Raw genomic sequence first — 13,495 nt, forward strand, 5'->3', positions numbered from 1 at the left:
GGCTTCTTTAAATTTCTGTCTACTAAATCCATTCACAAGGCTTTGATACCCGAGGCTATAGTAGAAGACACTTGCCCAAGCTGCCACACAATGCGATTGAACCCAGAACCATGTGGTTCATAAGCAAGCTACTTACTACACAGACACTCGTACACACATATTTTGAAATTTTCCCTCCTACAGCAGTTGATACGAAATCAATCAAGTATTGAGTCTCCTGTATTTGCTTAAAACAGTGTTTTCATGAATTATGCATTAATAATACTTTTCAAATATTGCAATTGGTGGAGACTAGTGTTCTTATTTATGAATATCCATACAGCTGATAACCGAATCACTGCATCTCTGACAGCAACAGTGACAAAAAGTGCTGCCCATAAAGTTCTTAAGGAAGGAAACACTCCGTCGGTTACGACGACGAGGGTTCCGGTTGATCCGAATCAACGGAACAGCCTTCTCGTGAAATTAACATGTAAGTGGTTGAGCACTCCACAGACACGTGTACCCTTAACGTAGTTCTCGGGGATATTCAGCGTGACACAGAGAGTGACAAGGCCGGCCCTTTGAAATACAGGTACAACAGAAGCAGGAAGTAAGAGTGAGAGAAAGTTGTGGTGAAAGAGTACAGCAGGGATCACCACCATCCCTGCTGGAGCCGCGTGGAGCTTTAGGTGTTTTCGCTCAATAAACACTCACAACGCCCGGTCTGGGAATCGAAACCGCGATCCTATGACCGCGAGTCCGCTGCCCTAACCACTGCCCATAAAGTGGTGCACAACAAATATCATAAAGGAATTTGCTCAAAGTCCAGCTTTGAGATGGCCAGAAAACAGAAGTGATGTCCCAGCAAGTGCAAGAGTCTACAGGAATATTTGAGATGAACTGACTGTTGTTGATGACCTCATCTTCAAAGCTGCCCAAGTTGTGGTTCCTGCAACACTACAAATAGAAATTTTGAACAGAATTCATGATGCTCATTTCAGAGCGACAAAGTGCATACTCAGAGCCAAAGATGTTATCTTCTGGCTTGGAATGACTGTTCAAATTGAAGAATTTGTATCAAAATATTCAATGAGAACAGAAAGAGTAATCTGAAACAACCGTTGAAGAGCCATGAAATTCCTGGTTGACCGTGGACTGAAGTCGGAACCAACTTGTTTGTGTACAAAAACATTGACTACCTGATGTGTGTGGACTATTTCTGAAAGTACCCTGCAATTGTGAAATTGTTTGACTTATCAGGTAAAATGACAATCACAGCAGTGAAATTTCTCTTTGTCAGACACAGCATCCCAGATGAGCTCATGACATATAACGGACTGCTGTTCATGATGTGCAGAGTTCCATACCTTTGGTCTAGAATGGGCCTTCAGACACACAACATCAAGTCTGACATACCCACTATCAAATGGACAAGCTGAGTGTACAGTTCAGATAGTAAAAAATCTGTTCAAGAAAGCAGAAGCTAGTGGCCGAGATGTCTACTTAGCTCTACTTAAGTACAGAAATACACCGCTTGACATGGTCAATCTATCACCAGCTCAGATGCTAATGAGCAGGCACCTGAAGAGTTGCTTACCTGTAACTGATGCTTTGCTGAAACCTTAGGACCAGAAACAGCTACAGGGTCAGCTGAAAGTCCATCAAGACCAGGAAAAGTACTTCTATGACAGAGGTAGCAGAGAGTTACCTTTCTTGACTCCTGGACAGCAAGTCAGGATTCAAGAAAATCAGTCATGGATGACAGGAGTTGTCAAATCAGTTGATGATGCACCAAGATCCTTACAACATAATGATGTCAAATGGAAAACAGTATCGACAAAATCGCCGTCATCTGTGGACAGCTGCTGGGAATCCAACAGCTCAACCAAATGGTGAATGTGAAGAGACTATAAACTGTGATACAGATGAGTCTGAGACTACGGACACTATCTGTAATCAAACTGTAAGATCCGGATGAAAAATCAACATAGGCGTAGGAGTGGCTGTGTGGTAAGTAGCTTACTTACCAACCACATGGTTTCAGGTTCAGTCGCACTGTGTGGCACCTTGGACGAGTGTCTTCTACAATAGCTTCGGGCCGACCAAAGCCTTGTGAGTGGATTTGGTAGGCGGAAACTGAAAGAAGCCCGTCATATATATGTGTGTGTATATATATATATGTATGTGTGTGTGAATATGTTTGTGTGTCTGTGTTTGTCCCCCCAACATCGATTGACAACCGATGCTGGTGTGCTTACGTCCCCGTAACTTAGCGGTTCGGCAAAAGAGATCAAATAGAATAAGTACTAGGCTTACAAAGAATAAGTCCTGGGGTATCGATTTGCTCGACTAAAAGGTGGTGCTCCAGCATGGCCACAGTCAAATGACTGAAACAGTAAAAGAGTAAAAAGAGTAAATTATTTACAAACAATTCAAGTATCGAAATATATACAAATTTGGTGATAAAATAGGATGAAAATATTACAGTGCAGGTTAGTTCTAGATAAGGAGTTAGGGCTTTACATTTCAGAGAAGAAGAGGATGTGTGGCTTATATATTGGCTAGTGAAGATTGGGTCTAGATTGCTTCCAAGGATATCTAAGAGGTGGAGAATTGTCCAGGAGATTTAATATTGCATTTTGGTTGAGATACATAAATAAGTATAAAGGGTGTCACATGCCATGAGATCATCATAATAGCCCTGGTGGAAGCCCGGTTCATAATCTTGCAACAGAGGGAACCCCAGGAAAGGCATCAATGGACCAGAACTTTGAACGTTACTTTATTGTAAGATGATACAGTGTATTTGAGATAATTTGGCTGCTATTTCTAACTGATCAAGAGACCAGCAAAGGTTCTATCATTGGCTTATTGATGCTACCAATGAGAAATGTGGTATTTTTCAGAAACATTTTGTAAATATATGATACTCTCTTTTCTCTCTTTTACTCTCTTTTACTTGTTTCAGTCATTTGACTGCGGCCATGCTGGAGCACCGCCTTTAGTCGAGCAAATTAACCCCGGAACTTATTCTTTGTAAGCTTAGTACTTATTCTATCGGTCTCTTTTGCCGAACCGCTAAGTGACGGGGATGTAAACACACCAGCATCGGTTGTCAAGCAATGCTAGGGGGACAAACACAGACATACAAACACATACACACACACATATATATATATACATACATATATACGACAGGCTTCTTTCAGTTTCCATCTACCAAATCCACTCACAAGGCATTGGTCGGCCCGGGGCTATAGCAGAAGACACTTGCCCAAGATGCCACGCAGTGGGACTGAACCCAGAACCATATGGTTGGTTAGCAAGCTACTTACCACACAGCCACTCCTGTGCCTATATATATATATCTTATATGAATTTTGAAAATTGCTGACTTCTATTGCTGCACAGAACATATAACATACATATCATCTCTCACCTGGTTTATAGTAAACATTCTTTATATAAGTTGTTTAGATTTTTTGATACCAAAATATGGAATTCACAGTCAATAGTCATTAAGAAGCTCCAGATCATAACAACCAGGCGCAGGAGTGGCTGTGTGGTAAGTAGCTTGCTTACCAACCAAGTGGTTCCGGGTTTATTCACACTGCATGGATACTTGGGCAAGTGTCTTCTACTATAGCCTCAGGCCGACCAAAGCCTTGTGAGTGGATATGCAGACAGAAACTGAAAGAAGCCCATCGTATATACATATATACAATGGGCTTCTTTCAGTTTTTATATATATATATGTGTATGTATGTGTATGTGCATATATTTGTGTGTGTCCCCAACATCGCTTTACAACTGATGCTGGTGTGTTTCTGTCCCTGTAACTTAGCAGTTTGGCAAAAGAGACCATTAGAATAAGTACTAGGTTTACAAAAAATAAGTCCTTGGGTCGATTTGCTCAACTAAAGGTGGTGCTCTAGCATGGCCACAGTCATATATATATATGTGTGTGTATGTTTGTGTCTCTGTGTTTGTCCCCCCAACATTGCTTAACAACTGATGCTGGTGTGTTTACGTCCCTGTAACAAGTAAAAAAGTATAGAGTAAAGAGAGCTCCATGGCTCAGAATATTTTTTTCTAAAGGTATTATATTTTATTGAAAATTGAAAACTATATTTATTTGTTTACATTGAGAATAATAGGTTTCTTATGGCTTTACAGACCCGTCTTGCTAATTCAAGTGTTTCCATTCCAAGTGGAACAGAAGCCAGATCGATTTTGATTAAATTTAAACCTTCAAGTTATAAAAACATGAAAATCACTTTGTCCTTGAAAGGTTGCCTAATGAAAGGTATGTATATATTAATGGGTATGTATATTCATTGGGTTAACATAGCTCAAAGTAGAGCTGAATCATTTTCTTTTGATATATTCTAAGATTTTACGACATGCAATAAAACAAGAAATACACTAAAAGAAATCTGGGTTTTCAATTCTCTGAATTTGATTCACTTTGCTTCCACTAAGATTGTTTTTGATGGAGATGTGAACCTCACAAATGCCCCTTTCATCTTAAATTATAAGATTATATACCTTTTCAATATTATGATAGACTATTTATGAAAATATTCTTTGACTGATTGGGGATTGGAACCTCAATGGAAATTAAGCCTGACAAGTGAAGAGATATTGTAGTAGTTTTAATTAACAAGACAATAAGATTTGTACTTTGTATACTAAGCTAAAAATTGCACCAATTAATGATAAATTGTTTCTGAGGCATACAAGCCAGAGCTGAATTAAGTTTTGAAGTTGAAATACCAATGTAAAGCTAGGTGGAGAGGGCTGGAAGAGTTAAGTATTGTCTGAGGCTTCAGCAGGTAAGCTAATACTGCATTGAGTTGTTCAGAATTCTACACAGTAAAAATAAATTATGTTAGGTTAGGATACTGAATAATAAATGGTTTAAATTCAAAATTGTATATTGAAATTCTAGAGCAGTTATAGTGTTATGCTTTTAAGCAAATATAAATGAATCTTCTTGCATTTTACTTCATGTTTCCAATATTAACCATAAATAATGTACAAGTGTCAGCTGAGAAGTTCATAGGCTGACCAAGATACTCACACACAATGTGACCAAATGAGGTTTGTCTTTTCAACATAGTCCCTCTTGCAGTCGATACATCTCTTCCATCGGTATTGCAGTGCTTGGATCTCATTAATAAAGAAGCTTTTATCCTGCTGGTCACAAAAAGTCATCAACAGCAGATATGATGTTATCATCACTGTCGCAGTACTTCTCAGCCAAATGTTTTTACATGCTGGGGGACAGATAATAGTCAGAGGGGAGCAAACTAAAAGAATAGGGACAACAGTGATCAATCAGTTAAAAAACCCCAGTTATGTACAGCAGCCATTGAAACCTAGGACTTGTGTACCAGAGGATTATCACAATGAAACAAGACCACTTTTGTCAGTTTTCTAGGGAGTTTGGTTTTGATAGCCTTTTCTAACTACCTCAACAAGTTGGCATAATACTCTCAATTGATGAGAGTATTATACTCCTTTGAAGATAGTTCATAAACACAATGCCTTTTGCATCCCAAAAACTGAGGCCATTGACTTTCCTGTTGATGAAGCAACACTGGCCTTCTTTGGAGCAGGTGAAGAGACATGTCTTCATTGCATGGTCTGTCTTTGCTTCTGGCTCAAAGTGATGAAGCCAACACTCATCCTGGCTTAGAAACCGTTCTGGGAAACCTGCTGGATCTGCTTCAAGCAATGTCAGATTTTCCTCCATCATGCCAAGTTCATTGTGCAGAACATTCTCAACCCTCTCATGGGGTATGCTAATAGTATTGGCTGTTTGGTTTATAGTCAATCATCTGTCATCCATCACCATGTGGTGAATATGATCAATGTTTTCCTCGGTGGTGACAGCTGCAGGACGTCCAGATCTTGAGTCATCTTCAAGACTCTTCCTTCACCTTCTAAATTCAGCTGCTTACTTTTCTACTGTTGATAAAGCTGGAGCATCGTCCCCTAATGTAGCAACCATGTCGGTTATGAATGTCGTTGGAGGCTAAACCCTTAATCTGTAGGTATGTGATAACACCACGATGCCAAATTTTGTCCATTTTCAAGAGAAGGCACTACAAATTACTTTTGAAGTCTTCTTTGAACAGTGAGATATCAGTTTGTTATTTCTTTATTGCCCACAAGGGGACAAACAAGGACAGACAAAGGGATTAAGTCAATTACTTCGACCCCAGTGTGTAACTGGTACTTAATTTATTGACTCCGAAAGGATGAAAGGTAAAGTCAACCTTGGCGGAATTTGAACTCAGAACATAACGGCAGGTGAAATACCGCTAAGCTTTTGCCCGGCATGCTAACGTTTCTGCCAGCTCACCGCCATAAACTGATATCTCACCGTGAGATATCAGTTTATGTGAAAAGAAACAATACAGTTATTAATAAGAAGAGTTGGAATTAATCTAAGTAAGATTTCACATCTCTAGCATCACTCCTTCATAGTCAGCCTATGAACTTTTCAGCCCACCCTCATAACACTCTCTATCACCAGAATGCTATTTTCGTCTTTTTGTTCTCTCTTTTTCACTTAATCTGACAATTTAAATATATTTTAAGTTCAATTTTCTTTTAATTTAAAATCATACATTTTTTAGGAAAAAGTACTTGTAATTGATTATTGTTCAAAAGGTCTTACATTTAAATCATTTAAAAAGTACATTAATAAGAAGGAACTTCGTTTTCTATATTAAGTAGCTTATAAAAATGTCATCTCTGCAATGAAAATATCAACATATTAAACAAAAATATCATAAAATGATAAACCTCTTTGTTACTAGCAAAATTATAATTATTAGAGAAAAAAAACATTTATAAACCTTGATAAACCTAATTTAAAGAAAATCTCAGTATGTCCTCAATAATTTAAAAGAAATAATATTCAACTTGCAGAAATGATTTAACGTTGAGAATATTGATGATCTATAAATTATTATTTTAATGATTTAAAATTTTAAAATTAGTAATTGTTAATTCTTATTCAATTTTACTAAAGTAATGCAATCATATAAAATTTTTTAAAATTTTCTAAATATTTTTTTTAAAATGGATAAATAAATCAAACTGCCATGTTGCCAATTGATTAATCTGAAACTGAAGATAAAGAGAATAATGTTCAACTTTCCATTGATTATTTTTTTAGTTATTCCTGTTGATTTTGAAACACCTTACCAAGGTATGGAACCATTTCATGCAAATAAAAATTCATGTAATTAAAAGTAAATTAAACATATACACATAAACGTGTATTTTTCTTTTAAACTTCATCTTTATAGATTAGATAAATCTCATCCATTACACTCTTTCTATTTACTAGATGTTAATCTCGGTAGCAAGTGCATCCATCCACTGAAAATTTCTTTGAGAGTTCATTAAGTGGCTTTACTTTCATTCCACCTTCTTACAAACCTACTTTATTCACCACTTTCTTCTCATTTTCAGATCTCATACAAAATGCTTGGATAAATCTTTCTTCCTTAGAATCACATTCCTCTCAACTCTGTCACTTTCCAATCATCTGAGTTACAACTGAGATTAATGATGTTGAGATGTCTGTTAAATACTTTGATGGGAATTAATATAAATTCTGAAATAGCGAAATATGACTATTTTTACAATGTCATCATTCTAAAAATAGTGACTTGACTACTTTGTTATTCACTTTTTAAAGAATATATAAGGGAAAATATTTTTTCCTAAGGTTTTGAAGACAGTTATAGGATATAATAAATATTTCAAATATCTTCATTAAAGTATTTGATTCAATGTTCCTAGTTTCCCCACACAGTACAGGCAAAAACAAAGCTTATAATACCTGGAGAACTTCACCTGCTCTCCAAAACTGGGTGGTGGTTATCCAGTGAGGCAAATTTCTGCAAGACCACCCCTTGGACTGCACAAGCATGCCTTCATGTGTTGCCTTCAAGCTTTTCTGTCTCTCTTGTTGGTTCTTCTGGTTCCTCACCGAAAAACAAACCCTCACCAGCTTCACAGAATTCTCTCCTTCTACACTTCTCAATAACAATAATAGTTCCATAGACAGCATTCCTGAAAAGAAAGCTTTCATCTTTGCTGTCCATTTTCTGTCCAACTCCACACTACACACCTCTGGCAAATTTCCAAATTATCACCTTTCACCCCACCAGGCTTATCATATTGCAAACACATGTGTCAAGTTTGAAAATACCAATGGTTTCTTGAGATTAACAACGCCACCAACTCTGATGAGGTTCTTTCCATTAAACTCAAATATTGCAACACAGAACATGCTCCTATACTCACTAAACTCATCAGTCTTTCACTTTCTACCAAAATCTATCCTGATTTTTGCATACACACAACAGTGTGTCCCATTTCTAAGAAAGCATCCCTCTAATCCTGCCAACCACATTGGACAGAATTTGAGGAAAAATTGGTAGGTAAACTTTTGACCAGTTTCATCCTCTAATTTTAACTGCTATTGTCACGATAACCATTGCTGTTTCACACTTTCTTTCCTCGGGTTTTCCGTACACATATGCCATCATTTAAGCATTCATAACTGCGTTTCCTTTCCTACAATTGCTAGTGAACATTTTGCTAATGATTCATCTCTCTGGAATTGCCTCCATTCAACAAGATTTAATCTACAATAGTTAAACTTACTTAATCATGTTCAGTCTTTTTTTTTCCAGCAGTGAAATGTATGATCGCCATCGGTCAATATGCTTCTCCATTCAATTCATCATCTACTTTTTTTTATAGGACAAAATAAAATCTAAAAAATAAACTATGCTTTTGAAACCATTCACACTATTTACCAATTTCTCTTGAGTGATTGATAAGAAAACACTCACTTACTAAATACTTATGTTAATACAAAAGAGTCAAAATTTATTAAACTATTACACATACATAAATATATATATAATGTATGTGTGTATATATATACATACATACATATATAAAATGTATGTGTATTTATATAAATGTATGTATATATATATATATGTATATGTATATATATATATATATATATATATATATAAGTAATACTAAGTAATTAAGGGTTTAGCAACGATTTGCCTCACCACACACCGAATTTAGAAATAGCAGTCAAAGAGTTATAGCTATTCTTTCTACTAAAAGGGAGATCTCAGTAAAACCACAGCACTTAAATTCGGTGTGTGGTGAGGCAAATCGTTGCTAAACCCTTAATTACTTAGTATTACTTAAACTTTCCTCGAATGAGGCTTTTACATGCCGAAATCTACTTGGTGAAATTAATGATTATTCCAAATTAATTAATTTCACCCTATATTATTACTGATAACCATATATATATATATATTATATATATATATATATATAAGTAATACTAAGTAATAAGGGTTTAGCAACGATTTGCCTCACCACACACCGAATTTAGAAATAGCAGTCAAAGAGTTATAGCTATTCTTTCTACTAAAAGGGAGATCTCAGTAAAACCACAGCACTTAAATTCGGTGTGTGGTGAGGCAAATCGTTGCTAAACCCTTAATTACTTAGTATTACTTAAACTTTCCTCGAATGAGGCTTTTACATGCCGAAATCTACTTGGTGAAATTAATGATTATTCCAAATTAATTAATTTCACCCTATATTATTACTGATAACCATATATATATATATATATATATATATGTACATAAAGATATATAAACTCTTTTAAAATATCTAAATAGATAAACTGTTTAAAATTATCAATTATTTCTTTAAATATTCAAATAATCTTTATATTTTTAATTTTGAATATATTGAAAAAAAAAAAAAAATAATGGACTAGATTTTCTGTCTATATTAAACATCCCCAATATATGTTTGGTTTTATGATACACTCCAACTTTAAATTTTCACTAAGTTTTCTGCTGTTTACTTATATTCTAAACATTAAGTAAAATAAATAAACCACTTAAAATCATTGTTGATTGATATAAACACAAAAAGAATAAATCAATTACTTCTAAAAATAGGTGTACATTGGAAGAATTGTTATTTTGTTTCTGTATTTACTTCTGGATTATTTGGTTCCTTTCTTGTGTTTACTTCTAGACTATTTCGGTACAGTTCATAGTGAATACGGTATGTATACTTTTCTAATTAATTCATTTTGGAAATGCATTTCTCTTTTCAATGTTTGTGTTTGTTTTTGATGAAATATGTAATATTGACACTCAATTTTTTTCTTGGTCTAAGATTATAACCCAGCTGCACTATCTAATTTTGTTAGGCGTAGAAGTGACTGTGTGGTAAGTAGCTTGCTTACGAACTACATGGTTCAGGGTTCAGTCCCATATGTGACACCTTGGGCAAGTGTCTTCTACTAAAGCCTCAGACTAACCAAAGCCTTGTGAGTGGATTTGGTAGACGGAAACTGAAAGAAGCCCATCGGATATATGTATATATGTATGTGTGTGTATATGTTTGTGTGTCTGTTTTTGCCCCCCCCCCAACGTCATTTGACAACCAATGCTGGTGCATTTACACCCCCGTTGCTTAGCGGTTCGGCAAAAGGGACCGATAGAATAAGTATTAGGCTTACAAAGAATAAGTCCTGGGGTCAATTTGCTCAACTAAAAGGTGGTGCTCCAGCATGGCCACAGTCAAATGACTGAAACAAGTGAAAGAGTAAAAGAATAACTGTGACTGTAATCATATGTTACAGTTCGATACAAAACTCAACCTCGTATTTACTCATTTTTGCCAGCTGAGTGGACTGGAGCAACGTGAAATGAAGTGTTTTGCTCAAGAACACAATGCATCACCCGGTCCAGGAATCGAAACCACAATCTTACGATCATGATGCTGACACCCTAACCACTAAGCCATGTGCCTCCACTTCGAGGGGAAAGATACTCTTAATATGGTGAGATCTGGGATGATAAACGAGTCTGGTATCTGTGGAAGAGTTGGTAGACAGCTCAACAGTAAAAAGAAGCAGGAACAGTTATAGTAGCAATGCAGTTGACACACAGAGTTATTATCAAAGATACTCAGTGACCAGTTGTTGATATATTAAAACATGTGTACGAGACATATGCTCATTTCAAACACTACTCAGCTATATGTTAACCCTTTCGATACCAACCTGGCTGAATCTGGCTCTGTAGTACAAATGTCGTAGGGTGACCTGCTGTGCTTGAGGAGATTGTGGTAGTGTTACTTGTGCCGGTGGTATGTAAAAAACACCATCCGAATGTGGCCGATGCCAGCGCCGCCTTGACTGGCTTCCGTACCGGTGGCCCGTAAAAGAGCACCAACTGATCGTGGCCACTGCCAGCCTCCCCTGGCACCTGTGCAGGTGGCATGTAAAAAGCACCCACTACACTCACGGAGTGGTTGGCATTAGGAAGGGCATCCAGCTGTAGAAACACTGCCAGATCAGACTGGAGCCTGGTGCAGACTCCTGGCTTCCCAGACCCCTTCGAACCGTCCAACCCATGCTAGCACGGAAAAAGGACGTTAAACGATGATGATGATGAATACTAGCTTAACGACAACTAAGTTATTTCATAACTTCTTTGTTATAATTAAAATTAATTGAAAGAAACACAGAGCATCTCAAAATTAATATGGTAACAAAAGAGTTAATGCTTCTAAATAAAATACATTGTTATATATAGCTATATACACAAAAGGTTTAGCTTAATGGACAATGAATGTTTTGATATTTGAAGCCAGCTTATATACAGGTAGTCTTTTTTTTTTAACATTTTTCCATCAAGACATATTATGGCTGATGATAAAATGCAATTTTTCTGTAACCTGTTGAACATTTCCATGTATTCTAATACTCTAATACTGAACTTACATATCAATCACAATATCATGAATATTAATATTATTATAATGATATTATAATAGCTCTCTGACAAACAGCATTATCACGAAAAGAAAACTTGAAATTGTCATTTGCTGGAAAAACGGGGATGTTTTTCTTTCACTAAACCCTTGCTGTTTGGTTACTCTTTCACTCTTTTACTTGTTTCAGTCATTTGAAACGCCTTTAGTTGAGCAAATCGAACCTAGGACTTATTCTTTGTAAGCCTAATACTTATCTTATTGGTCTCTTTTGCCAAACCGTTAAGTTATGGGGACGTAAACACACCAGCATTGGTTGTCAAGCGATGTTGGGGGCACATATACAGACACAAACATATACACACACACATATATACAACGGGCTTCTTTCAGTTTCCATCTACCAAATCCACTCACAAGGCTTTGGTCAGCCCAAGGCTATAGTAGAAGACACTTGCCCAAGGTGACACACAGTGGGACTGAACCCGGAACCATGTGGTTTGTAAGCAAGCTACTTACCACACAGCCACTCCTACACCTAATTAAATCTTCTATAAGACTTAAAGCGTAAATCTAAAGCATTGAATTTTTCTACGAATGTTAGCAGTGTAAAATAGTTTATAATAAAATGGTTTGCTTCCCCTTTTCAGTTACAAAAAAGATTAAATCACCTGTGTCTTCAGAAGGTAAGTAAATTTAACACTACAATTATTATAACAAAGGTCTTCACTGTTTATATTTATCTATTCTATCATATATAGTGAAGGCGCATGGCCCAGTGGTTAGAGCATCGAACTTACAATCGTGAGGTTGTGAGCTCGAATCCCCGACCGGGCTGCGTGTTGTGTTCTTGAGCAAGACACTTTATTTCATGTTGCTCCAGTTCACTTAGCTGTAGAAATGAGTTGCGATGTCACAGGTGCCAAGCTGTATCAGTCTTTGCCTTTCTGTTGGTGTGGAGAGGGGAGGCGGCTATGCATGAGCGACTGCTGGTCTTCCCTAAACAACCTTGCCAGGGCTTGTGCCTCGGAGGGTAACTTTCTAGGTATAACCCCATGGTTTGTGTCATGACCGAAGGGGGTCTCAGAATTCTGTCATAGAATTTTAACTATTTTTTTAAGAAGATTTGTAGCTGTGTGGTAAAAAGATTGCTTCTCAACCATGTGGTTCCAGGTTTAATAATAATCAACTTTATGGGACAAATATATAAAAGTTTAACAATAAAAAAAACTTATTATTTAGTTTGATTTTACATTAAACGCTCTTAAAGTTTTACTTTACAAATCAGGAAAAAAATCTCTCAATAAATATAAATTCGATTTTTTAAAAACTTTCATTCATCATTATCATCATCATCATCGTTTAATGTCCGCTTTCCATGCTAGCATGCGTTGGACAATTTGATTGAGGACTGGCGAACCAGATGGCTGCACCAGGCTCCAATCTGATCTGGCAGAGTTCCTACAGCTGCATGCCCTTCCTAATGCCAACCACTCTGAGAGTGTAGTGGGCGATTTGACATGCCACCGGCACGAGGGCCAGTCAATCAGTACTGGCAACAGCCACGCTCACATGGTACTTTTTCTGTGCCACTTGCACAGGAGGCAGTCCAGTGGCACGGACAACAACTTCCTTTGAATGTTTT

The 13,495-nt window shown here is 36.7% G+C and overlaps 2 protein-coding genes across 3 annotated transcripts in view; both read left to right on the plus strand.

Annotated features, from left to right (window-relative positions):
• The window catches only part of LOC118768321, a 10,686-nt gene extending 561 nt beyond the window's left edge, over positions 1-10,125 (plus strand). The window contains exons 2-5 of one of the 2 annotated variants that reach the window (XM_036514555.1): positions 4,159-4,288; positions 7,175-7,207; positions 8,178-8,446; positions 10,102-10,125. In XM_036514555.1, the coding sequence (XP_036370448.1) occupies positions 4,159-4,288; positions 7,175-7,207; positions 8,178-8,212 (198 nt within the window). In that variant the 3' untranslated portion in view covers positions 8,213-8,446; positions 10,102-10,125. The remainder of the gene's footprint in view (positions 1-4,158; positions 4,289-7,174; positions 7,208-8,177; positions 8,447-10,101) is intronic. The other variant, XM_036514556.1, reaches the window with a different exon arrangement.
• Positions 1-13,495, plus strand: part of LOC118768320 (SCO-spondin-like) — a 447,598-nt gene that overhangs the window by 106,939 nt on the left and 327,164 nt on the right. The gene's annotated exons all lie outside the window — the stretch shown is intronic.

This window comes from Octopus sinensis, linkage group LG28 (assembly GCF_006345805.1).
Source record: "Octopus sinensis linkage group LG28, ASM634580v1, whole genome shotgun sequence".
Classification (NCBI taxonomy): domain Eukaryota; kingdom Metazoa; phylum Mollusca; class Cephalopoda; order Octopoda; family Octopodidae; genus Octopus; species Octopus sinensis.